The sequence below is a fragment of the Stegostoma tigrinum genome, chromosome 17 (assembly GCF_030684315.1).
Source record: "Stegostoma tigrinum isolate sSteTig4 chromosome 17, sSteTig4.hap1, whole genome shotgun sequence".
NCBI classification, from domain to species: domain Eukaryota; kingdom Metazoa; phylum Chordata; class Chondrichthyes; order Orectolobiformes; family Stegostomatidae; genus Stegostoma; species Stegostoma tigrinum.
In genome coordinates, this window is record NC_081370.1 from 34,412,140 (window position 1) to 34,438,297 (window position 26,158).

The 26,158-nt window shown below is 37.7% G+C and overlaps 1 protein-coding gene across 1 annotated transcript in view; it reads left to right on the top strand.

Annotated features, from left to right (window-relative positions):
- LOC125459419 (uncharacterized) overlaps window positions 1–26,158 on the top strand; it is a 37,486-nt gene that overhangs the window by 8,023 nt on the left and 3,305 nt on the right. The window contains exons 3-9 of the mRNA XM_048545845.2: window positions 198–560; window positions 1,885–2,205; window positions 10,169–10,285; window positions 11,513–11,944; window positions 14,758–15,135; window positions 16,120–16,431; window positions 20,768–21,091. Of these exons, the coding sequence (XP_048401802.2) occupies window positions 198–560; window positions 1,885–2,205; window positions 10,169–10,285; window positions 11,513–11,944; window positions 14,758–15,135; window positions 16,120–16,431; window positions 20,768–21,091 (2,247 nt within the window). The remainder of the gene's footprint in view (window positions 1–197; window positions 561–1,884; window positions 2,206–10,168; window positions 10,286–11,512; window positions 11,945–14,757; window positions 15,136–16,119; window positions 16,432–20,767; window positions 21,092–26,158) is intronic.

A 26,158-nucleotide genomic window follows, 5' to 3' on the forward strand; every position in this document is an offset into this window, starting at 1 on the left:
CAATGCTTGGTGCATTATTGTTGTCCAGGGTGTTCTACAAATGCAGGATGTTGGTGGAATTGTTGAAATGACAGTAATCCTTCAGTCGATTCAGGACTTAATGTTCAAGATACATATTGTTCTGATAGCATCTTTATTGAAATAGTTGGGCTGCTGGATGAATTATCTGCTGATAATTTTGATCTTGATTGTTGCAGAACAAGGTGACCTAATTGTGTCGATGAATTCAGGAATTGTGAAAGCCACCGTAAATAAAGATGTTGTTCTGGAGTGCCGAGTTTCTGACTACAGAAGAAAAATTGAGCTTAAAAACATGGGCGTCCAGTGGTTCTACCAAGAATCAGGCTCTCTAGATGCGCAGAAACGAGAGGTTTATCAATTCATTGCTGGCAAACATATACCATACAGAAAAGGAGCCACAATTATTGACGATTATTTGAAGGAAGGAATAGCTTCCCTTTTTCTTCCAAGTGTGCAATTTTCTGAAGCGGGAGATTACACTTGTATTGTTTTTATAACCCCGGACAGTGGAAGTGGATGGTCATCAATGACTGTTTCAGGTAAGAGTCACAACCTGATTCTTATTGTCTGCTGAATTGTGCCTGCATTAAATTTTAAAATGGGTCAACTGAAAACAGTCAATCATACCATCTGCACACAAATATGAGCAGTCTACTGCAGTGCTGTCCATTGCACTTGCCACAAGTAGCAAATCAGTCACAGTCATGGCGGATTAATGCTGTTGGGTTATTTTTGGGCCATGCAACACTGAGCTTCATCAAAGTTGTAGCTGTAGGTGTGAGGACGCTTACTGCTTGCTAGATCATAATATGTCGCCTGCCCCCAGCTGAGCAAAGAAGGAATTCACTTTGCTGCTTGACAGGCCGTAGATATTGGTTTGACTGTGTTGTTATTAGGCAGACATCCCATGCCAGTCAGGCCATGATACGTTTATCAGAACATTAAGTTATTGGTCTCTCGTGACCGGGAAGCTGAAGGACCACTTTCTCAATGAAACAAGTCATTAGTTAACCTTCTCTGTTCCTGTTCTCTCTGATGCCTCCAGCTGATGCGTTTAGATCACCAGGACCACTTTGTGATGCACTATGAAAGAAGGGCAGTCAACAACACAAATATATTTGTTCTCAAAATTGATCTTGGAGAAGTTAGTGACATAGGAGATATGAAATGAAAACTTCGTTGGTTAGCAAGCAGATGGCTTTTTCAAAACAGTTAAGATATATGAATTACAGACAGTACAGCATGGCTAGCTATAAGGCTAGAACTGTGCAATTTTGACAGCTGGAGCAACACTAGTGTGTTCAGCCTTCATCCCAATTGCAGGAGGTTTTTGATGAGATAAAAATACAGCATCGTGAAAGGCCTGGTGACAACACAACCAAAGCAGGTATCAGAACAGAACCCAGAACATTGATACTTTTCAATTCTAGTGGGCTGCCATGTCTCCTAAAATATTAATTTTAATAAAGCATAGTTACCGCTTGAAAATCTTATTTTTGGAACAAACTGGAGTATTCAAAACAGAATATATCAGTCAACAGCCTGTCACCAGCCTTTGAGAGCAGACAGAGCGGTGACAAAGTTATATGGGACCATGAAGCAACAGGAATAAAAGGAACAGTCAGAGAGGACAAGATAATAAAGTGTGAAGCTGGATGAACACAACAGGCCAAGCAGCATCTCAGGAGCACAAAAGCTGACGTTTCGGGCCTAGACCCTTCATCAGAGAGTCAGAAAGGACAGGTGTGAGGAAAGGATATTTTGAACACCAGACATTTCTGTGCAATCATTACATAACCAGAAGATGTGAACGGGTGAATACTTACGCCAAATATTAAACATCTGATATATTGTTATTTGCAGCCCCGCCAAAGGTAAGCTTATCTGCGACTGCAATCACAATTGAACATGGTACGGAGAAATCAGTGAAATGTGACAGTGTTGATTTTTATCCTGTCTCAATTGAGATGGGCTGGATACAGAAAACCAAAAACGAGGAACAAATGCTTTCAAAACACATCTGCACAGGATCCCCAGTTCAACATGAAAATGGAACCTACAGCGTTTCCAGCCGACTGAGGTTGAGACCAACCCTTGAAGACAGTGGCAATATTTATATCTGCTATGTGAGGCACTCATCACTTAATAAGGATTTAAAACTGGAAGCCCAACTGACTGTCAAAGGTATGTTTCATGTTTCTGTGATCTTGTACGTGAGGTCTGGTTTATGTTAGGGAATGCAGCTTCCAAAAAAAAACACTGTAAGTTTACTCTTATTACACATGAAGGTTTAACACAGTCATTTGAAATTCTTCTGTGGTTTACGGTTAGTGGCACTGATGAAATAGGCAAAAGGGAATTTTGAACAGAATGGTATTTGTGCTTAAATTTCAAATTATGGATTTATTTGGTCCATTTTTAAACTGAACCTTCAGTGCCCCTGTTTTGGTAATAATTTGAAATTTACATTAACTAAATAAACTCTGTTGAAAGTTGTGCTTATGGAGTTTGATGGCTGTATCAAGTTTGATTTAAAGTTTTTCACAATTAACAGCTTTCCAAAACTGACTTTCAAGTTTGGCATTTCAACAATACTTGAACAAAATATTTGATAGTTATAGCCTATCAAGGTTTCTGAAAAAAACTTGAAAGAAAAATATCACCAGAAGAGCCCTGAGTGGTTCGGTCATTCCTATTGTATGTGTTGCCTTTCCACAAGTTTGACACGCAACAATTTTGAAAAGTGCTATTGTAGTGGTAAAGCATTTAAAATAATTTATATGTCATGAGACTTTCTGTTTTTAGCTACATGAAAAGAAATTGCCCTTTGCTTGGTCAAACATTTCACTTCCCTTTTAAACTTGCCCTATATCCCTACATAAGTACATAACTTCTGTTGGCTTTCCAACTAGTCAGGAGCAATTGTAGCAATGAGCCATATTTTGCTTAGAAGTAAAAGGGAGCTTTTGCTGATAAATGTAAATTAACCAGCGATTTGTAGCAAAGAAGTTACATCCCGTGAACTGAGAACCAATAGAAGTTGCTAGTTGATTTTTTTTTAGCTGTGCGATTAGTTTTGCAAAAATGCTAACCTTCTCATAATTTCCATGAACTTGCTATGCTTGAATACTAACTATCCGTTAAATTTACCACAGAGAGTTAATTCTAATAATCAGCATAAGTAGCTTTTAACAGTAAGATTATTGTTAAGGACTGACAATCAAGCTGTCTGCCCTAGAAAGTGGCCACTCATACGTGTGATCTTTCCTTCTTTCTGATTGTGAATTTTAGGTTTTTTCTAACATTTTAAATCTTAATGTTTTTGCCTTAGTTTTTCTATCTTTTCAGATGCTTTTGTGTCATAGAGTCATGGAGTCATACAGCATGGAAACAGGCCCTTTGGCCCAAACTGGTCCATGCTGACCATGGTGCCCACTCAGCTAGTTCCAATTGCCCACATTTGGTCCATGTACCTACCCAAATGCTTTTTAAATGTTGCTATTGTACCTGAACTCAACCACTTTCTCTGGAAGCCCATTCTGTGTGCACACCACTCTCTGCATGAAGAAGTTGCTCCTTAGGCCCTTCTCAAATCTTTCCCCTCTTGCCTTAAACCTATACCCTCTAGTTGAAAAAGTCTGTGTGCGTTCATCCTATCTGTGCCCCTCATTCTCCTATGTTCCAAGGAATAAAGTCCTATCCTGGCCAACGTCTCCCAAAACTCAGGCCTACTAGTCTTGGTAACATCCTTGTAAATCTTTTTGCATTTTCAAGTTTAACCTTGTCTTTCCTATAACAGGGAGACCAAAACTGTGCATGATACTCCAAGTGCGGCCTCACCAGCAACTTACACAACTGTAACATAACATCTCAACTCCCACATTCAGTGCCTTGACCAACGAAGGCCAGCATGCTAAATGCCTTCTTCACCACCCTGTCCAACGGTGACTCCACTTTCAACAAACTATGTACCTGTACTGCTAGATCCTTCTGTACCACAACACTCTTCAGCATCTACATGATTTACTGTATAAGTCCTATCTTTCTGTTTCATATCCTTCTTCCTTAACTTGATTTGACATTCAATTAACCCAGGCTATTTCATGTTCCTTTGTTGTCCTTTCTCACTTTGTTCTCAATCCTTAATTCTCATTGTTTAGAGAAATAAGGTGTTTGTTCTGCTTTGGACTATCCCAGTTACTCTTCCTTTGCAGCATTATTTTCTGATCATACCTCAGCAAACTTGTCTTTAAAATGCTTTAAAATTCTCCACAGCAGTAAAATCTGGTCCCATACTGTTTAGAACTTGGTCAGTATTGCCAATATACCATTTGAGCTGGGACAATGCCTTGCTGTTAATCACTTGGTCATTTTCATCATAATGTTACTGCAAACATTGATTAACGTCTTGCTTCCTCTCTGCCTTTGTTCAGTCTTTCCTCATGTTTCAACAGCAACCATCTATTCAGCCTTTTTATTTGCTTAATTTCTCCAGTTGCTTCAGTTCAGGGCTGCAGTGTCTTTGTTTCCAAAGTCTGTACTTATCAACCTTTCTCCCTCTAATTCTGATCAACAGCCCTTTTAGATTTTTGAACGCCAATGCTTGATCTAACTCAATCACTTTTCTTTGTATCCTTCCAACTGGCTGAGTATCCTCTGCCACATGTTTCAAAAGCTGTTATCTTACTCTCGCCTTCTTTCTGAATGTTCAGAATTGACCTTTCACATCCCTTAGAATGCAACGTTTTGCACTATTGACTGTGGGGTTTTTTTCAGCATCATGTTGAGGCATTTGGATTTAAGATACTACTTATGTAATTTTATCATGCTTCTAACTATAGCTAATGTAACCTTTAATTCATTCTTGGATGTAACTTAGATGTTCATCATCAAGCTGAGGTGGTTGAAATCGGCATTGTTAATACTCTTATGTTAATTCTGGATTATCTCGGACAATCCAGGATTCCTAACTAGATTTGTTTGTTTGTTTGTTCATTCATTTAACTATTAAGTAAACTCAAAACATCCTTCCACAAAAACTTAAGCTTCATCTCTTGATATCCCAACAAAACTAATTTCAACTTTGACCTGACTAATTAAATATTTTTCAGTCACTTCATTTCCAGCGTTGATTTATGATTGTGTGTTTTTTTTCTTCTCGTGTTACTGCTTCCTTTTCCATGCGAACCCATGTTGCCTGCCTCTTGTCCTCAAGATCATTTTTGCAAGTGTTGCTGACACACCCACGCCTATGGAATAGGACTAAAAGTTGACCATATTAAACTGTTGAGCCTTTTCCATCAATAGGATAATTGCTGACCTCTAGCTTCAGCTGCAGTTTCACACCTCTGACTCATTGAATTGTTCCAGTGCAGTAGGCAGTCATTTGACCCATTATGTCGACAACTGCCCTCCGAACATTTAATGCCAATCGTTTTGCAGTTCCTCATAAATGTGTGCACTGTTCCTACTGTTGGTGCCATAACTTGGTTGATTAAAGTGCCAGTCCAATAAACAGGTGATTCTGGATTTGCATTCCAACAATGCCTGCACTTCACTCATCGTTTTAGGGTTTGGTTAGCTCAGTGGCTGGCTGGCAGGTTTGCCACACAGTGAGGTAACCAGCATGGTTTTAATTCCCACAGCGCAACAGGTTACCATTGAAGGATTCTTCTTCTCAATTTCTCCCTTCACCTGAGGTGTGGTGAGCTTCTGATACAACCACCATCAGTTGTTTCTTCCTTGAATGACACCACAGCCCTATGATTATTTTATCTTTTTGCTTCTTACTTTTATTTAAATAACCATCTAATACCATCTTGAATGTTTCAGTTGAACTTGACTTCTTCACGCTTCTGGTAGAGCACTTCAAACCTTCATGACTCACTATGTGAACAAGTTTCTTCTCATTTTGAATCTGCTCCTTTTGCAAAAGTCCTCCAAACTGTTCCCTCTGGTTCTCAAACCTTTTACAAAGTGAGGGCAGTTTTTCCCTCTCCACTCTAGACCCCTCAAGATTTGAAAATTTTCTTTCAGCTCTCCTCTGTCTAAGGAAAACAGTCCCAAATATTCCAATCATTAGGAAGTTTCTCATTCTGGAATGTTTTCATAAGTCTCTTCCATACACTGCCTAGTGCAATCACATCTGTCCTATAGCGTGGTGTCCAGAACCGTACACAGTGCTCCAGCAGAGGTCCAACTCGTGTCCTTTATATGTTCAGCACAGCCTCCCTCCTGTTATGCGCTATGACCCTCTAATGAAGCTAGAAAACTGTATGCCTTATTAATAGCTGTCATGATCTGTCCTGGCATCTTTTCATGACTTGTGTGTGTATATATACACACCAAGGTCTCTCTTCTCCTGCACAACTTTTAGAATCATACAGTTTTGCACTGTCTCTCCATGTTCTTTGTACCAAAATGTGTCAACCCTCTCTTCTCTGTATTCAACATCATCGGCTGTCTGTTGTCCACTGCAGCAGCTATCCCTGAATGGCCTTTAGAAGTTCTGCACTGCCCTTCTTTACATCAACATCTTGGAACCGTGAGGAGACAGAAATAATTTATGTATAGGAAAAGCAAAGGCTCCAGTTATTATTGTCCGCAATTATTATCCTTTTTCTTTCTGCAGTTTTCTCAGGAATTCCACTACACAACTTCCTCAAGCCCAAAAATATCCATTAATCATTTCCTATCCCGCAACCAATTCTTGCTACTGTCTGTTTAACTCCGTGACTTGCAGCTTGCTTGGCCAGTCCGCTAATAGCAATGTACTGAAAGAATTTTGCAAATCCATGTACTTCACATCAACAGCCTTGCTCTCGTCAACCCTTGATGTTATCTCTTCAAAAACAATACATGTTAGTTAGACATGACCTACCTTGAATAAATCCATGCTGACCCTTCCAAAGTAATCCACAATTTTCATTTTTGCCTATTAATTTTATCCCGAACAATTTCTCTCAAGACTCCCCCACCACCACAGAGAGATCAGATGGTTGGTAATTGTTAAGTTGATTGTTTGAAATTTTTTTTGAGTAGGGGCACAATGTTTCCTGAATCCAGGCAAGCTTGAAAGATTATTGCCAGTATCTCTGCAATTTCTACTTTCACTTCCTTTATCTTCGGATACAGCTCATCTGATCCCAATGCCTCATGAACTTTAAGTAGTGAAAACTTAGTTAATACCTCCTTATTGATTGTAAGCCCTTCTAGACTGAGTTTCCTCCTGTCTCACCATGGCATAGGTAGCATCCATCCCAGTGATAGATGCAGTGTGTTCATCTAACACCTTGGCTCTGCCTTTTGTCTCTGTGTAAATCCCCTTTTTGATTCCTAATCAGTCTTGCTTCTCCTTTCATCACCATTTTACTGTTGATGTTCTTATGGAAGACTTCTTGTTGTTTTATTTTGTTAGCTGCCTGCTTTTTTGTTAATTATTATCTCTCTTTGCTCTTACTTGCCCCTCCACCTCCCTTTTGAACCATATGTATTTAGTTTGGTTCTCAGTTGCATTTACTACCCTACACACGTCATGATTTTTCTTCTATCTCATCCACGGAGCTCTAGATTTGTTTGTCTTAGCTTTTTTTACTAGTTTGAGTATATTTATCCTGACTGTATTCAAACCATCTCCCATTTGAAGATAGCCTATCGATCAGCTAGTATTTATCCCACCAATCGATGATTCCAGTCTATTTAGCCCAACTGTCCCAGTTGGTTATTCTTGCTCTGGATGTTCAGCGTCATTTTCTAACATTATCCTAAACCTTGTGATACAAGATCACTGTCCACTAAATGTTCCTCCACTGTCACATGAGAATCAGGTGGGCTAAGTAGGTCAAAAAATAGGTCTAGCAGTACCTTGTTTCTTGTTGGATTGAAGGCAGACTATGGTAAGAAATTCTCCTGAATGCAATCTAGCAATGGTTGCCCCTTCCTGACCCTTTATAGTACCATTATCTCCTATCCCATAAATTAAATAAGAAGATATCTCATATGAATAATTAAAGCCCATCTTTATAACTGCTCACTGTTAACATCTATCATTTCTCTGCAGATATGTTCTTCTGTATCTTTCCCACTAGTTGATGGTTTGAAGTCTGCAGTAAGCAATGCAATTGCACCCTTTTTTATTCCTAAGCTCTCATCAAATCATTTCTGTCCGTAACCTCTGAAAAAATCCTCTTTCTTTATTGTTGTATTCTTCTTCTTAACCTGAAACACCTCCCCTCCCTTTATTTCCTTTCTTATATTTATGAACACCTTGTAACCTGAAATATTTAACACTTATACCTGCTCTTCCTTGACACAGGTATCTGTCCTTATAGAGACATCGTAATTCCATGTGACAATCTGTAACTTATAACTCCCCAATTTTAATGATGTTCTGTGAATTCACATACGTGCAGTTTAATTCTGATTTTAGACTTCATTACTTACACCTGTATTCCGACTTCACTTATTAACATGTTTTTCTCTGCTTCTGCACTAGCAGCCTCTCTTTGGCATTTTATGTACCTTGATATTAGGTCCTGCCTTCTGTTCCCATGTCCTACTGAATTCTTTTAAACCTTTCCCAACCACACCAGTAAAATGCCCTGCGTTCTGTCAGGGGTGGGCTATATGGCTTGCACAGGTGCCACCTTTCAAGAGTCAGACCTGGTGTTCCAGGAATCTAAAGCTCTCCTTCCTTCATGAGCTTTCCAGTCAAGATACATCTGCCTATTTCTACTCATTTGGCACTGAGAATAATCTGGTGATCACTATTTTAGAAGTCTGCTTACTATTTTTCTCCATAACTCGCTCAATTTTGATTGCAGACCTCATCCCCCTTCCTGCCTTTGTTGCTAATACTAATTTGGATCACAACCTCCGGCTGTTCATCCTCTCCAAGAAGAACATCATGCAGTTGTTCAGTGACATCATTGTTCCTATTACTAGATGGGCAACATATCCACCTGGACTCAAGTCAATGGTGCCCCTATTTATTAACTCCAGGATCTAATAAGTTGCCTAAGCAATTTCAACTTGCCTAGCTACCTGCAGAGAATTATACATTTGAATCCTGAGGTCCCTCTGCTCTTATACTCCCCTCTAAGTTATCCTGTTGAGCCTGCATTGTCTCTCTGTGTTCTTCTATAAAAAATACGTTACTTCACATTTCTCTGCATTGAAATTCAACTGTCAGGCGTTTGTCCATTTGACCAACTTGCTACTTTATTGGATTTAGGCTCCTGAAATCTCTTCTCTCCTCTGTCCTGAGGAAGTGTTACTCGCCCCAAAATGTGTACTCTGCTTTGTCTTCGCAGATGCTGTTGTTCTCTTTGAGGGCGGCTCAGTGACTCAGCGTTTGCACTGCTGCCTCACAGCACCAGGGACTCTGGTTTGATTCAACCCTCGGGTGACTGTCTGTGTGGAGTTTGCACATTCTCCCCGTGTCTGTGCGGGTTTCTCCTGGGTGCTCCGGTTTCCTCCCACTTTCCAAGGATGTGCAGTCTAGGTGGATTGGCCATGCTAAGTTGCCCGTAGTGTTCAGGGATGTGTAGATTAGGTAGGTTATAGGGGGGATGGGTCTGGGTGGGATGCTCTGAGGGTCAGCATGGACTTGTTGGGCTGAAGGGCCTGTCCCCACATTGTAGGGATTCAATGATTCTACGATCTATGCTGCCAGGCCTGCTGAGCTTTTTTCTGTTTTTTTTTTAAATTTAGTCAGAATCTCTGCCATTTCTTTCTCCATAATTTCTTCTCTCTCTGTTTCTAAGGCACCAACATTTGCATTAGCAATTCTCTTCATTTTTTTAAATGTTGTTAAATATCTAACTAGTTCACACTCATTTCTCTCCCCCCCCCTTTTTTAAATCAACCTTTTGGTGATGATGCTGAAGAATTTTTATAAGTCTTCAAATTCTGGAGTTCATGTAAGTTCAAGAAATGTTGAAAATGCTAACTGACAGTTGCTGGAAATAAACGAATGTTATTTACAACTGTGAAGATGCTAACGTGAGATGTTCAGCTTTCTCCATCAACTTGCAATGCATTTCTAGTTGTATATACTTTAAACCATTGTCTTGAAGCAAGTCTCAATTTTCAGATATGGTTCTGTTTTGCTATTCACTGTTAAAACAACTGTTTATTTTACCAACAGAGCCAGAAGTTGTTGTACCAGTAGGGATAATAACTGGATGTGTAATCCTTAGTATATTGGCATGTACAGCAGTTGCAGGCATTGGATTTTTTGTGTATCTGAAGTACCTTAAAAAAGGTAACATATCCTTCAATTCACTTTAAGAGTACAGAATATGCAAAATATTAGATAATTCTTGCTTTGTATCATGATGGCTCATCTCTGTTGCAGTTTTTGTTTAGAACACTTTTCTGGGAACACGGCAGCATCTGACTGTATCAGCATTGATAGTAAAATCATACAACAAGCAATATTAATATGTAGGGAAGGAGGCCCGATACCATGGGTTTGCTCATAAAACAAACTTCAGATTTTCAGTAAAACTTCATGTATTTGTAAATGATCGGTGGATAATAATGTGACAAAGTAATCATGAGATGAAAGTTACCAAATTAAACATTTTTCAAAAATAATGCTACTTTGGATTATTTTATATCTGAACAAGTTAGTTAAAAGATACAAATGTCCAGTAAAGGAGGAAGATTAAATATCTTTGCAATGTCATGCACTTCTGTTCTCTGTCTTCAGCATTTGACTCGAGATGAACTAGCTCTGAACTGAGGAGCAAATTAAATGCATGGAAAGAAGCTCAAAAATGAGCACTACTTTGCTACCGTAGTTTTGTATGAAGTCATGCTGTCAGCTGTTTGTTTTCGCAACTATCTTACACTTTTTAAATGTATTTTGAGTTCTCAAACTGATCTGTTAATCTTTATTCTGTCTCTGTCAATTCACCAGAGCTTTGTCTGTCTTTTGTGTGCATAATGTGTTTCTATTTTATCATCTCTCTCCCTTCTGGGGATTTGTGACTAGCATTTTGTTTGTTGTCCATCCTTATGTCTACTGATCTTTCTCCCCCATACCCCTCTCTTTACCTGATTTCCCTGTAGATCAATCTTTTGCTCAGATGATCTTTCTCATTATATTGTTAAACACTGGCTTCCACACATATGTTACTGATCTCTGCTACTCTGCTTGTTTACTTTATTTGTATCCTTCTGTCCTAAATATTCTGCTCTTCTGCCTCAATTTTCTATTTTGGTAGATGATCTGTCTGTTTGTGTCTCCCTATCTCCCAGAACTTTATTTTAACTTTAAGGAGGCTAATGATTATTTTGGTCAAGACAAATTTATTTCAATGAGAAATGTTATGTAATTTCATTACTATTTATATATGAACCTACTGTCGTTGATCTTTGTTATTCCAGTAAGAGTATTTTGTCATAGAATAGATTAATGTTGATGTTTTGAGATGACCGACCCTGTGGTAAAGAGTGAATAAATATCCAGGTGTTTCTTTTATAGTTCCTCCAAAAGTTTCCGCTATCAGCCACCCTCCAAGAATTATACATTTCCAAGAGGCTCTCATGAATTGTCAGATTTCCGGATATAGACCTGGGAACATTTCTATTTGTTGGTTGCTACAAAGAAAAAACAGTAGGGAACCAAATGTAATTTATTCATGGAGCTCTACACCTCAGAGCTTACAGGATTCTGGACCAGATGAGCAGAAGAAACTAATTTCAAAACATACATCTCAAATTGAAGAAGATAAATCCTTTAATTTTAAGGTGCCGATTGTTAAGCTCAACAACGATGGTAGCACCAGCGTGAATTGTGAAGTTTCGTTCTGGCCTGATATAAATACAGATAATCAAGCTATCCTCCAGGTTCAAGTACACCATTGTGCTCTCAAAATGCCTATAATTAAGCAGACTTGCCTGAAAGTTGAAGGAAGTAAGTAAATTACAAGTGATGCCAATCAAACATATTCAAAGAAATTTTGTTTACAAGGAGGTATGTATGTACACTTGCACACGGAGGTTGGTTTGTATAGTTAGCTAGATGGTTGGTTTGTGATGCTAAGTGATGCCAACAGTGCAAGTTCAATTCCCACATCAGCTGAGGTCACCATGAAGGTCCAGCTTTCTCAACCTCTCTCCTCCCCTTACCACCAGTCATCTCTCTCCAATTGTACCAGCCTCCACCACTTCCTCTGGCAGCTCATTCCATACACACACGCACCCTCTGCATGAAACTGTTGTCCCTAAAGTCCCTTTTAAATCTTGCCCCTCTCGCCTTTAACCTTATGTCTTCTAGTTTTGCATTCCCTTATCCTGGAGTGGCAGGGTGGGGACATTGTCAGCCACCCTATCCATGCCCGCCATGATTTTTATAAACTGCTATAAAGTCACCCCTCAACCTCTGACATTCCAGGGAAAATAGCCCCTGCCTATTCAGCCCACCATCCTCTGCTTCCACTGTCCCAATGTTCTGTATTTCACAACCTTGTTATAGTAGTTGTACAATGAATAAAGCAGGATTGAAAAATTTAGACAACAGATGTTACCTTGCTACACACTGGTGAATAATTCCTTAATCTTGTGCATGTAGGCCAGCATTGACTGCCTTTTTATTAGTTGAAGAGTGTTTTTAAAATAAGCATCGGGAGCCTCAAGACTCTAAGAAAAAAACAATGGAGTAAAGACATAAGTATACATTAACAGGAAAACGATTGTTTATTGACAATCCAAGGATCATTATGCATCGGCTTCATGCTGCAAAAAAGTAATTGCTTTGACTTCTGACAATTGTATGAGTGACCACAGTTACTACTGAATTTCCTGTAATTACAATCCTGTACATAGTTGGACAAAAATCTATTTTTGACATCCCTGGAATAGATAGAACAATTATTTTTGCTTTCAAATTTGTTTCACGGATCTTGATTTTGACCTCCACTTTATCACCTTTTTACCAAAAAATCAGAGCAGTGTGTTTCCTTTCATGTAGAATCCAGACATACTTCCACTTGTCGATTCTAATGTGACAGGCTTTAATAACATGTTCAATTCATTGTTTTGGCTATGGTAGAAATAGTAACGGTTACAGTTACTGTTCATTGAGCTAAACATTTTAAGTAACTGTGTTGCAGCTATACTGATCAGTGTTGTTTTAGATTAAAATTAAGGTATGATTTCTCTGGTTAGTGCACAAAAGAATACTTTTCACTGTGTCTTGGTACATGTGACAATGATAAATCAAATTAATGTTTCTGCAAACTCCTTAGCTATCTCTTTCAGAACCCTGAGTGTAGTCAATCCAATTTGGGTGGTTTATCTGCCTTCAGATCTTCCAGCTTCCCCAGCACCTTTGGCTTAGGGATGGCCACTGCACTCACTTCTATACTCAGACTTGTGAAGTTCTGGTATGCTACGGGTGTGTTCCAACATGAAGAATGATGCAAAGTCTCTATTGGTTACATATATAAGCCCATTTTTGTACTTTTCCATATTACTGGAAGGTGGACTTGTCTATTATTGGGGAACTTTAAGGATCAGTTCATATTTATGACTTGTAAATTAAAAAAGACTATTTTTGAGTGAATTGACAGTAAAATAAATAATGACTAAGTGATCAGTAGGAACTATATCATAATAAAAATCTCCCACCATCTTTCAAATGATCAGGAACAACTGTCTCTGCTTGCATTCAACATGATAAAAAATATTAGCGGGAATCAGTTACAGAATTATATCATTTTCTAAAGATATTTGTGGACGCCAGGCAACATACATACAGTAATCCTAATTGTAGGCACAGTCCTCACTTCACTCAGGTGTTTACACCTTCTCTGCATTCCTGTACTACTATGATGCTCACAAAATCAAAAGAATTGCATTTTTCTGTACTTGTACTGGTTTGCATGGCAATGCCTTATTTTTCAAAGTAGAACAGATGAAGAAAGCTTTGGCTGACATGTCCCCAACCTTAAGCCCAAACTGTGAAGAAAGTAGTCCAGTTTCTGTTGTGATTGGTTTATTAAGTCAAGCACATAGTGTTCCACATTGTAACTGTACTGCTTGCCATGTGGAGGTATAAATTTATATGACAGTGAAAGACCTATGATGTTGGGAGAAGTCTTGACATGAGTCAGCAAGGTAATGCCTTATGACATGGAATCTTTGATTTATTTAGCAGAAATATGGTACTGACGGCTAAGGTTGAGAGATTCTTTAAAGAGCAAGATCTTCACCCACGTTTGCTCTCCAATTATGTAGATTATGTATCTTGCTTACATTTTTTCTTCCTTGCTACATTTGTGAAGAATAAAATGTTTAAAAAGATATTTTGAGCCTTTATGTAATTTTATTTGTTCTCATTTGACCATTTCTCATTAAGTGGATACTTCCTTTTGAATTTGAGCCTTAATAACTGCACAGTTGCAATATTTGGTATAGTCTCCCACAGTTACATTGGCTGCATAAGACTGCAGTTGTACAGACCAGACCATGTTTTAAAATCATGTACCTAGCTGCATTATAGCATTTTATGAAACCAGCTGACCAGTCTTCCGACACAGTTGGAACCTCACACACCAATATTAGCAGTTTTTTTCAAAAGATGGGGATTTCCAAATTGCCCTTTTTTTCCAGTTAACATATTATAGATAGCATAATTGTCAGATTTCACTTTAAGTAGTCTACATTTATTGACTCTGAGAACTTTTAAAACATAATTGTATTTTCTCTCTTGTTTTAAAAACAAAGTTGGACCAAGAATGACTGACCCAGTGATACCACAGTGTATTATTCATGAAGAAGTGCTTGCTGTGACCTGCCCAATCAATGGATTTAAACCTAGACCGCTGGCTATCACCTGGTACAAAGAAAAGAATGCAGTAAAAAAAGAAATTGGGAAACTTCAACCAGGAAAAACAGAGTTCTTTGAAATAACAGAACCAGGGCAACAAAAGTACACCCACAGTACAACTGAGCTGAAACATGAAGACCACACGCACACTGTTGCCAGTGTTTTGTATTTTATACCAACTATTAAGGAAGATCATGAAGCAGCATATATTTGTGAAGTAACACATCCAGCCACAGACACACAAATAAGTGAACGGATTAAGCTAAATTTAACAGGTACCATCAGCATTTCTCCATTTTTATTTTGTTTGTCTTACCACAGATTTTGCTATGATCGCTTAACAATCAGCATAGAATCAATTATTGAAGTGCACATTTAGAAGTTAAGAGCTACAGTATCGAATGGATAAGTAGTTGATTAGCAGTAAGAGCCATTACCTAACGTTGATATTGTTGCAATTTTTAAATTGTCTCTCAAAATATGACAACATTTAGAAGATCTTGGATAAAAATTGTATGTGCATCAACATAAATGGTGGACCATTCCACCTGGGAATGAGAAACGCATTTGTTATATTTATGAAGTATTACTTGGAGGTTATATTTTTCCTGTAAAAATAAACAAAAAGAAGAAATTGAACGGTTTCTGGCTATGATATCTAGTGCTCTCCTTTCTACAATGAATTTATTTTATTGAACAAGTCTAAAATATTGAATTGAGTGGTTACAACTTCAATTTGTTCTGAATTTCACTTTAGTATCAATCTTATTGTGTTTTACTTCTGGTCTCCTATTCTTCGGGTTGTTGTTGTGGTTGCTGTAATTGAGAAAAGATGCTTCCTAAATGCATACTTGGCCGGGCAACCAGATTTTAGCAGGATAAGGAAAATATCTCAAAACTACAGAATGAGGTAGAGAGGCATAGAAATTTGGGAAAGGAATTCCAAAGCTTGAAGGCTAGCATTATGAAGTCAGAACAGCCCTTCTCATAGGAGAACTTTTCAGAATTTCAAAAAAAAAAGATCAGCAAATATCCAGGGTTAGAATGGATATTAGCTTATCATCTTTACTCAGCTACCTTGTATTTTGTAATTCAGATGCATAGTTAAGATCAAATATTTGTACAGTCATTTGTAACTTTGCTAAGCAGATGCTTTTTTTTTGTTGTTTAAACATGAAATAAGTTTTAAAAACTTCAGTTTAGAACAAAGACCTAATGAAACAATCAAAATTTATGTTTTCCCATTTTGTTTTCCACAGCTGTCCCAAAATGTGATAATATAAAACTGTCACCAGAAACTCCGATTGTTGATGAACAAACAATGGCATCTTGCAGAATATACTCATTCTTTCCAAAAAGCATTAAAGTTATCTGGAAAAAGGGTGATATTGTATCAAAGGAAGTGAATGCTGATGCTGAAGCAAACTATGGAAAGGATGGCCTTTATTATTTCACAAGTCGTTTTGAATTCATTCCTTGTAGGGAAGATTTGGGGAAGGCATTAACTTGTGAATTCCAGCATGGAAGTATCACTGGGTCCAGAAGAATTGAATGTGTACTGAATCAGTTAGGTAAGTAAGATGTTTTGTTATTATTGACATTTTCTGAAATAAACATGACAGTGTTCAATATGAAATGCACATGTGGTTGACTTTGTTAACTTTTTGTGAAACAAATGATTTTAGCGGAATCTATAAACTGGATTCATGCATGCATTTTAATCTCTGGATTTTAGCCAAATTAATTAAATGCAGGCTTCCTATCCTTGCAAGCAGTCTTCAATGAAATGAAATTAGAACTTCAGTCAGTTCCTTGTTAACTTGAGCTCGGTAACCCTCAACTCAAAACAATTCATGACATAAACAGAAAACTAGCCAAAAATACTGTAATGTTGTCTCATGAGTGTATATAGTATACCATTATACCTTTAAGGGAAGCATTTATGGCATCATCAGTGTATCATAGCACGGAATTATAACCATATAAAGGCCTCAGTCCCCATCTTAACTGGGATCACTTGAAGCATGAAGTGATTGGAAGTGCAATGTTCTTCTGTATTCCCACAACTTAATGTTAGCCAAAACACTGATTTTTTTTTTTCTTTCCGTTCTTCATTCATGGGATATGGGTATAGCTGGCTTGGTCAGCATTTATTGTCCATCCCTAATTGCCTCTGGTAGTTAAAAGTCAACCACACTGCTGTGGGTCTGGTGTCACATGAAAGACAAGGTAAGGTGACAGATTTCCTCCTGTAAATGACATTAACAAACTCAGTTGGCAGTGGTTATATGGTTGCTGTTAGACTAGCTTTTTAATTCGAGGTTTTGTTTGTTTTTAATTGAACTCCAATTTCGACATCTGCCACGTCCTCAGAACTTGAGCCTGTGACAGGATTACAAATCCATTGATATTTTTTGCTATGCCACCACTCCTCTGTATGCCTGTGAATGTTTGTACACATTGGCTAGGTGTAATTAACGTCTGTGGGATTGTTTAATGCCACATTACCTATTGCCAGTTTATGTTACGAGGGATCACATAAGCAGTGTCATATCGGGCAAAATACCTGCAGGGGGCAAAATCACTTAAAATGTCAGAATGGATATTTGCAAAAAGTAAGAAAGGTAGAAAGTGAAGTTGAGCCTGCACAATCCTGGGAAGGCTGAATGGAGTTTGTTCCATAGCTGACTGTATTAGACTTGATATGCATTACTTGATATTAGTGGAGACAATATTGGAAAAAAACAATTTCATCAAACAAAACTGACACTTACTTCTTGCAGGCCATCATTTTAAAACTAATGTGGAAATGAAGGTTTTGAATTACATTGTATAATAATACAGAAACAAAAGAATGTACAGGCTAAGAAGTCCATGTTGATGTTTACGCGCAGCAGAAGTGTTTCTGCTCTCCCACTCTCCAATGTCCCCCTCTCCAAAAAGCAAAATGTTATTTGTCTAATGTTCTCAACATTGCCTTTATTTCTCTCACCATTTTGCATTATCCATCACCATCCATCTTTTAAAATGAATTTGCTACAGTCACTTTCTGGTAATTTGCCCAATCTATTATTACCAGAAGGGTGAGGTGAAACACTTTAGGAGGAATAATAAGACAATGGAGTAAATGATCAATGGTAGGATAGTAGGAAATATAGAGGGTCAGAGGAAATTTGGGGTTGCATGTCCACAGATCCTTGAAGGCAACAGGATGGTTGAATAAAGTAATTATTAATGCCTGTGGGATAGTGACCTTTATTAGCTGAGGCATTGAATACAGGAGCAAGGAGATTACAGTGAAACTGTAAGTTGGGCCACAGCTGGAATATGTTATGCAGTTCTGGCCGTTGTCCTACAGGAAGGATGCAATTGCATGAGAGAGAGTGCAAAGGAGGTTCATCAGAATGTTAATCTATGACACAAGAGCAGAAGGAGCCATTTGGTGCGTGGAGTCCATTCTACTATTTAATAAGATCATAGTTGAATTGATAATCCTCAATCCCTCTTTCCTGTCTTTTCCCTGTTACCCTTGATTTACTTACTGATTAAAATTCTTCTCGGCCTTGAATACATTCAGCAGCCTGACCTTTACAGCCTTTTGCAATAAAGAATTCTATAGATTCACCAGCACCTGAGAGAAGAAAAACTTTGCCATCTTTGAATTAAGTGAGTGACCCCTTACTCTGCAGTTATGCCCACCGTCCTGTTTCGAAAAGAGGAAATAATCTCTCCCCACATCTACTTTGTGAAGTCCCCTAAGGAACATTTATGTTTCAATAAGGTCATCCTTTCATTTGTGAACACCAATAAGTATAAGCCCATTTTACTGAATCTGTCCTCATAAGTAAATCACTCCATATTTGAAAACCACCAGTGAACCTTCACTTGTTTATGATCATTCTTCTCGAGGATATTTTATGATGAAATTCTTCATCAATCCAGTCATATTTGCATATTCTAGATTTAAAATGGCTACTTCACAGGTTTTAAAATGTAAGAAATTATCACAAACATTCTCCATGAATTCTTCAATGCTATCTTTGTCAATTTGGTTTGCCTATTCTATATTAAAATTAAAGTCACCCATGATTATTGGAGCAATTTTCCAACAAGACCTGATTATGTCTTAACTTGTACCCTGTCTTACAGTATAGCTACTGTGAGACTAAAACAATTCTGTGACGTCAAGATAATACTTTTGTAACCAAGTGAAAATAAAGTATTTGTGACCTGTAGCTAACCCAAAATTCCTTCAGAACTGAATGGGCATGTTTTGGGGTTTTAAAAAAAAACTTCCTTTGGGCTGTACATAGTGAGGGGAGGGAAGAGTCAATCTGTGAAAGGAGGAGAGTTGTCACCAGTCAGATTTTTCCAAATTTCATTAGTGCCATGGGAGCTTTGCAATTTTGTTTTAGTTTCTACATGAAAAGTAATTGCATTCCTCCAATTTGGTAGCTGCCTGTAGCAGCTGAGGCTCTAAACTCTTGAATTCCCATCCTCAATCTCTCTTCCCACCTTTTAACATGCTTCTTAAAACATGTCCTTTTGTCTGATCTGTCCTTGCATTGTCACAATCGGCATGCTGAATTATATTCAAGAATGTAGCTATGAAACTGCTTGACTCACATATGTTGTTGTTTAATACGAGGGCTAATTTCATGTCATGAACTGCTTGATACTTTCTGATGAAGGGTCTAGGCTCGAAACGTCAGCTTTCCTGCTCCTAAGATGCTGCTTGGCCTGCTGTGTTCACCCAGCTCCACATCTTGTTATCTCAGATTCTCTAGCATTGGCAGTTCCTATTATCTCTGCTTGATACTTTATTTGCTGTGTTGATGAGAACAGAAACAAAATGTTACAACTGATTTCTGTATTATGATAAATACTATAGCTTCTTTCCCCACAGTATTTCACTGTGCTAAGTATAAAGAAACATTTTCATGCCAAAATCTGATGAAATCATTCATTGTTTTATTAATTGACATATTAGAGTTCTGCAGGTAACAACATGTTAATTTGATTTGATTTATTATTTGTCACATGTACCGAGATAGAATGAAAAGCATTGTTTTCATGCTAACTACCTACATTTGTAGAATATCAACTTAAAGATAATTTTTTGTGCAGAAAATTTTGATATAAAAAACACATTCTTGCTAAATATATGAATTTGTTAGTGTACTATAACGATGCACACAAATTTCACTTGTATGTATGGTGTGGAGATGTCTTGCTGCAGGACCTTGGTGAAACCACATCTGGAGTATTGTGTACAGTTTTTTCCCTCCTTATCTGAGGAAAGATGGCCATGGACAGTGTATGTCAAAGCTTTACCAGAATGATTCCTGGGATAGCAGGACTGACTAAAGAGAGATTGAATTGTATAGGACTACATTAAATGGAGTTTAGAAAATTAAAGGGGGAAATCTCTTCTTTAAAAAAAATCCTAACTGGAGTAGACTAGGAAGTGGTACACTATGTATGACTGAGAAGAGAAATATTACTTCACCCATAGAGTGGTGAGACTGTTGAATTCTCTGCTACAGAAAGTGAATGAGGCCAAAACATTGATCCCTTTCGCCCCAAGAACTATATCCAACCCCTTCTTGAAACCATTCAAAGGATGTGGAGAGAAAACAGGAACAAGGCACTGAGTTGGATGATCAGCATGATCATATTGAATGGCAGAGCAGGCTTGATGGACTGGATAGCCAAATCCTATTTTCTATGTTCCAATAATATTTCAAAATGGTTATTATCAATCATATAGCTTATAGTTGTGAATAACTAAAATTTTAGATTTGTTGTAACCTCATTCCGTAGCTGTACTACCTTTAAAATTCCTGATTTATTATAGAAACTTGCAATATTCTATTGTGTCTAACAATATATTTTCTGTTACTACAGTGTCTCCACCATTAGTAAAATACATAAAAAGTGAACCAGAACTCCCAGAGGTAGGAAAAGAAGCAACCATCATATGTCATGCATATGGCTTCTTTCCAAAGGAAACGTTGTTCATGTGGTTCAGAAATAATGAGAGAGCTGATGACGCAGGAATCACTTTTACTGAACCTCAGAAAGATGAGCAAACTGGCTTCTTCTACTGTGAAAGTCGATGGAGATTATTAATTAAGCCAGAATATCACCAGATGGAATTCAAAGTTGAGGTTCTACATTTCCCAACTTCTCACAAGCCTTCAAGATCTAGTTTCGTCCTTCATCTTGGAGGTATGAATTTAGTGCATATATTTTTCTGTACTAAACTTATACAAGACTACATATCAGCTACAGACTTTTATATTTAGGAATGTGTGTGAAGTTTTACCACACTTCAATACTCCAAACATAAATTTGTTGTATCGTATTGAAATTTTCCAGAGACAGTGGTATGTTCCTGCTTACAAAGTACAAAAACAGTGGCAATTCTTCCTGCTTTCCAGTCACATTTTTAAAGTTTGATAGCATTTAACCTGAACTGGCGTCCTAATTGGATTATCAAGCTATTTTAAAATTCTAATATTTATTTTCAGTTGTCGACGTTTTTTTTATGAGTCAATGCACTTGCCAAAAAGTCAAAAGAATTGTAATAATTAGCATTTGGTATAGGAATAGGCATCCAGTAATATCCTGCTATGACCTGACTGCATATAGAGTGATGATGATAGGTTTGACTCTGATCCTAGATGCTGAGGTGGTTCAGATGATTAAGTAAAAACAGAGAATTTCATTTCTTGATATTCTCAGGAAGAATCTTCAGTGATACACCAGAGCAGGCAAATGTGATCTGTAAGACGAATCTTCATCACTGCTCGTTATGTTGCATCAGCTATTGGTAGAACTTCTGCCACCATCCTTTCTCCTGGTAGAGACACACATGAGGACTGTTTGGTCCAATGTGGCAGTGAGAAACCACTTGACAGTTTAATGAGAAGAGGCTTTGTTTTAAACGAAATAAAGTTTATTGTTTGACAACAAGATTATCCTCATTGCAGTGTCTATGTGGAAGACCTAAAGGTGGTAGGTCTTGCTCATTTAAGATCCTCAGTTGTTCTCCCACATGTCCATATGACATTGCAGCAGGTGGTATTTAATTCACTCCAGGATAATCATCCTTACAGATCCTTACAACTTTATACGATGCTGACAACCATTTTTTTTTCTACCCATTATTAATATTTATATATTTGTCTACATAATTAGTTTGTAACTGCTGTATCTCCACAAGTTTCTTTACACATTCGGGCAGTCTGGAGTCTCACTATTCTCTGAACACACATTATCTTCAGGCTTGGAAGATAGATAGAATTTTGAGTTGAAATTTGTTGACTTTTATTCTGTTTCTGACAATGTGAAGGCTGAAAATCCCTTCAGATGAGAGTAATCTTTTAAAAAATCTTTGGATTTCCTTTTGTAGAAGTATGGTTTCCTACTAAAACAGGCACTTGCTCCATTGCAAATCTGTAGGACCTTTAAACTCCCAAATTTCCTCAATGAGAACAACTGTGGAAATAGACACTTTCATTTTTGCAGTATCCTGGATCCTAGAACCGGGCAATTTTTTCCTGACTATGCTTTGAATCATTGGACATTATAGTTTCTTCTTGGTGGTGGTTTCCAAGATGGTTGTATGCACCACCTCTTCAATCTGTCAGCAGATTTTACTTCTCAATCTATGCCAAAGTATATAACACCATTTCTATTCTTCGTTTGGAACTATAGTATTGGGGAAAACAACAGGCTCAATTCCTTCAACATACCATTTGCTGGTTTGCTGCTTATTGGATGTGATCTCTATTCCTGGGAAGATCAGGAAATGAAACCTTCTGTTTGAACTTGGTCTTCTGAACCACCAGGACATCTGACATCTGACATCTGACTCAAATCTGTCGTCATCACAGTTTATTGACACCCCCTGTGTTTACTGATAAATCTTTAACGAAAACAGAATTTGCTGTAAAATCTCAGCAGGTCTGGCAGCATCTGTGGAGGGAAATCAGAGCTAACATTTTGGATTTGGTGACGCTTTTTCAGAATTGACGAATCTTGAATTGACATAATTCAATGAGCTCAAATGGGCAATGCTGCTTAGTGGCTTTATGCTTGTTTCCATTTGTTCTGTAAACATTGCCAATTCTTGTAATCTAAACTCCATTTGTAGTAAGGAAAATCTTTTGTGCCATATGATAATTTAGCCAATAACTGGAGGCTTCCATTTTTCTTACTGTGTGAAACAGATTTTTTATGCTGACAAAGCTAATCTCGATTTACTGAAAAGGTTTCTAATAGTAGCTATAAATAAGGAAGTGGAAGGGAGAGAGGAACATAGTGAAAATTTGACTGGAAGGAAAGTGTTACTGAGTGCACTAATGGAGCTGCAAGTTTCTCAATGCCCAGATCATGATGTGTGTCATGCTTTTGCCTTTAGGAAAGGTGGTTACTGAGGTAGTAGATTAATTTGTGTTAGCTTTTCAAAATTCACTAAATTCTGGCAAGAAGCAAATGTAACCTGCCTATTCAAGACAGGAAGAAGGCAGAAGCTGGGTATCTACAGTCCAGTTAGCATGATGTCTGTCGTGGGGTGTTAGAATTAATCCATAAGGTGCCTGGATACTGGGGAAAAAGTCAAGGTTATTAGGAAGATGTAGCATTCTTTTTGTGAAAGGAAGAAAATGAATTTTAACCAATTTCTTGGACTTGGTTTGAATGAGTAGTATGTGCACAGTGTATACCCATTGACATATTATAGTTGGATTTCCAGAAGGTATTTGACCAGGTGAGCAAATGCAGCTAAATTATCATATGGCACAAAAAGAAATAGGAAAGTTTGTTTTGAAGAGAACATGAAGAGATCACAGACTAACATAGGTTCAGTGAGTGGAAAATATTTTTTGCAGATGCAGTAGACTCTGGAAATATATGAAATTGATCACTTTGGCAGGAAAAATAAAAATGGGTTCAACGGTCTGAATTCAAAGATAGCTGTCAAAATGGCCACCTACACGTAAAACTTAATGATATCAGTTACTGGTGATAGATGTCCCCAAGTCAAAATGTATCTGCATGCATAGCTGATATCACTAAATCCTGTACGCTATAAGAGATGGCGTGTAATGTGGAAAATGTGAAGTTGCTCACTTTGGTGAAAAGAATAAAAAAAGCACAATATTACTTAGATGAAGAATGATTGAAGAATTCCAAGGTGCAAAGTGATTTGGATACATTGGTTTGTGTCACAAAAAATTTAGTATGTAGGTGAAGCAGATGATCATTAAGGCTAACGGAATGCTAACCTTTATTACAAGAGGAATTGAATATGAAAGTGAGGATATTATGCTTCATTCTGTAGGACATGAGTGAGACCACATCTCACATACTGTGTGACGTTTTGGCCTCCTTGTTTAAGGAAGAATGTAAATGTTTGGAAGGATTCAGAAGCAATTTACAAGATTTATACCTAGAATTAGTTGTACTAAGAGGAAATGTTGAATGGATTGGGCTTGTTTTCACTGGAGTTGAAATGAATGAGGGGTGACTTGTATAAATCCTGAACGACCTTGATTTCAGCAGGTGTGGAAAGAATATTTTGTCTTGCGCATGAGTACAGAATTAGGGAACACTATTTCAAAAAAAAAACTCGTGTTGCCTATTAGGAAATGGAGGAGGTGAATTTTTTTCACTGAGGACTGACAGACTTTGGAATTCTGCTTAAATGATGGCAGAGGCAGCTCATTGAATACTCTTAAGCAAGGATAAATATGTTTTTGTTAGACAAAGCAATAAAATACTATCACGAGTAATTGGGAAATGTGGAATATGAAACACAAACTGATCAACCATGATCTTACTGAATGGCAAAGAACATCCAAGGGGGCCAAACGGCCTCTACTTCTCCCAGTTGAATGCGTGTAAGGTTTATCGGTGGCTAAGGCGAATAAAATAAAATGAATGCAAGTGAACCAAAGTGAAAATTTAGTAAGGAAGGATGTTGCATCAAAGATTCAATATCTACAATCAGTTTGGCTGGAATTAAAAAGCAGCAAAGGGAGTAAAACATTCTGAGAGTTTCTTTTTTACAGACTGTAGTGGTATTATTGGGCATGGTGTAAAAATCAGAAGTTTAAAAATACATGTAACATGTATAATTGTAGTTTAACAGTCAGCTTCAGTTTATGCATAGTCATACAGCACGGAAGCTGACCCTTCAGTGTAACTCATCCATGCTGACCAAGTTTCCCAATCTAAACTAGTCTCACTTGCCTGTGTATGGCCTATATTCCTCTCAACCTTTCCTAATCATGTTCCTGTTCAAATGTCTTTTAAATGTTGTGACTGTACCAATGTCTACTGCCTCCCCTGGCAATTTATTCCACGTAAGATCCACCCTCTGTGTGAAAAAAGGTGCCACTCAGGTTTCTTTTAGATTTAACCCCTCTCACCTCAAAAATACACTCCCTACTTTTGAACTCTCCCACCCTAGGGAAAAACTAAATCAACATTAATACTATGGAACACAAATAGAAGTTGCTGAAAAAGCTCAGAAGGTGTGGCAGCACCTGTGAAGGAAAATCAGTTAACATTTCAAGTCCAGTGACCCTTCCTCAGTTCTGAGGCAGGGTTATTGGACCTGAAATGTTAACTCTGATTTTTCTTCACAGATGCGACCAGACCTGCTGAGCTCTTCCAGCAACTTCTATTTTCCTTCCTGATTTACAGCATCTATAGTTCTTTTGGTTTTTATTTGATGGTATAGAGGTTGAAATGCTTCAGTGTGTATGAGATGAGTTTCTGGAGCAGTACATTGAGGAGCCAAGTCTAAATCAGGCTATTTTGAACCACCAAATGTTTGATCACAGATGTATATTCCTCTAAGGAACAAACACTCAAAAGGAAATGTAAATCAAACATGGTTAATGAAAAAAGTTAAAGATTGCATTAAAACAGAAGAAGTGGCTTACATAGAATCCAGGTAAAGTGGCAGTTCTGAGGATTGGGAGCAATTTTGAACTCCACAAAGGTCCCAGAAACTGGTTTAAGAACACAAAAAATAAAAATGGAGAGAGGAACATAAAGCAGGACCATGAAAACATTTTTGGGTTGTAAAAGGGAAAGGACAAGTATGACAAGTATGGACCCATTACAGCAGGGAGAACAGGAGAATTTATAGTTTTTTTAAAAAAATGACAAAGAAATTAAGTTGTTATTTTGTGGCTATCTTCATGGGAGAAGATACGGAAAATCTCTCAAATACTAGATGACTTGGAACTTGTGCATCTGAGGAACTAAATGAAATTAGTG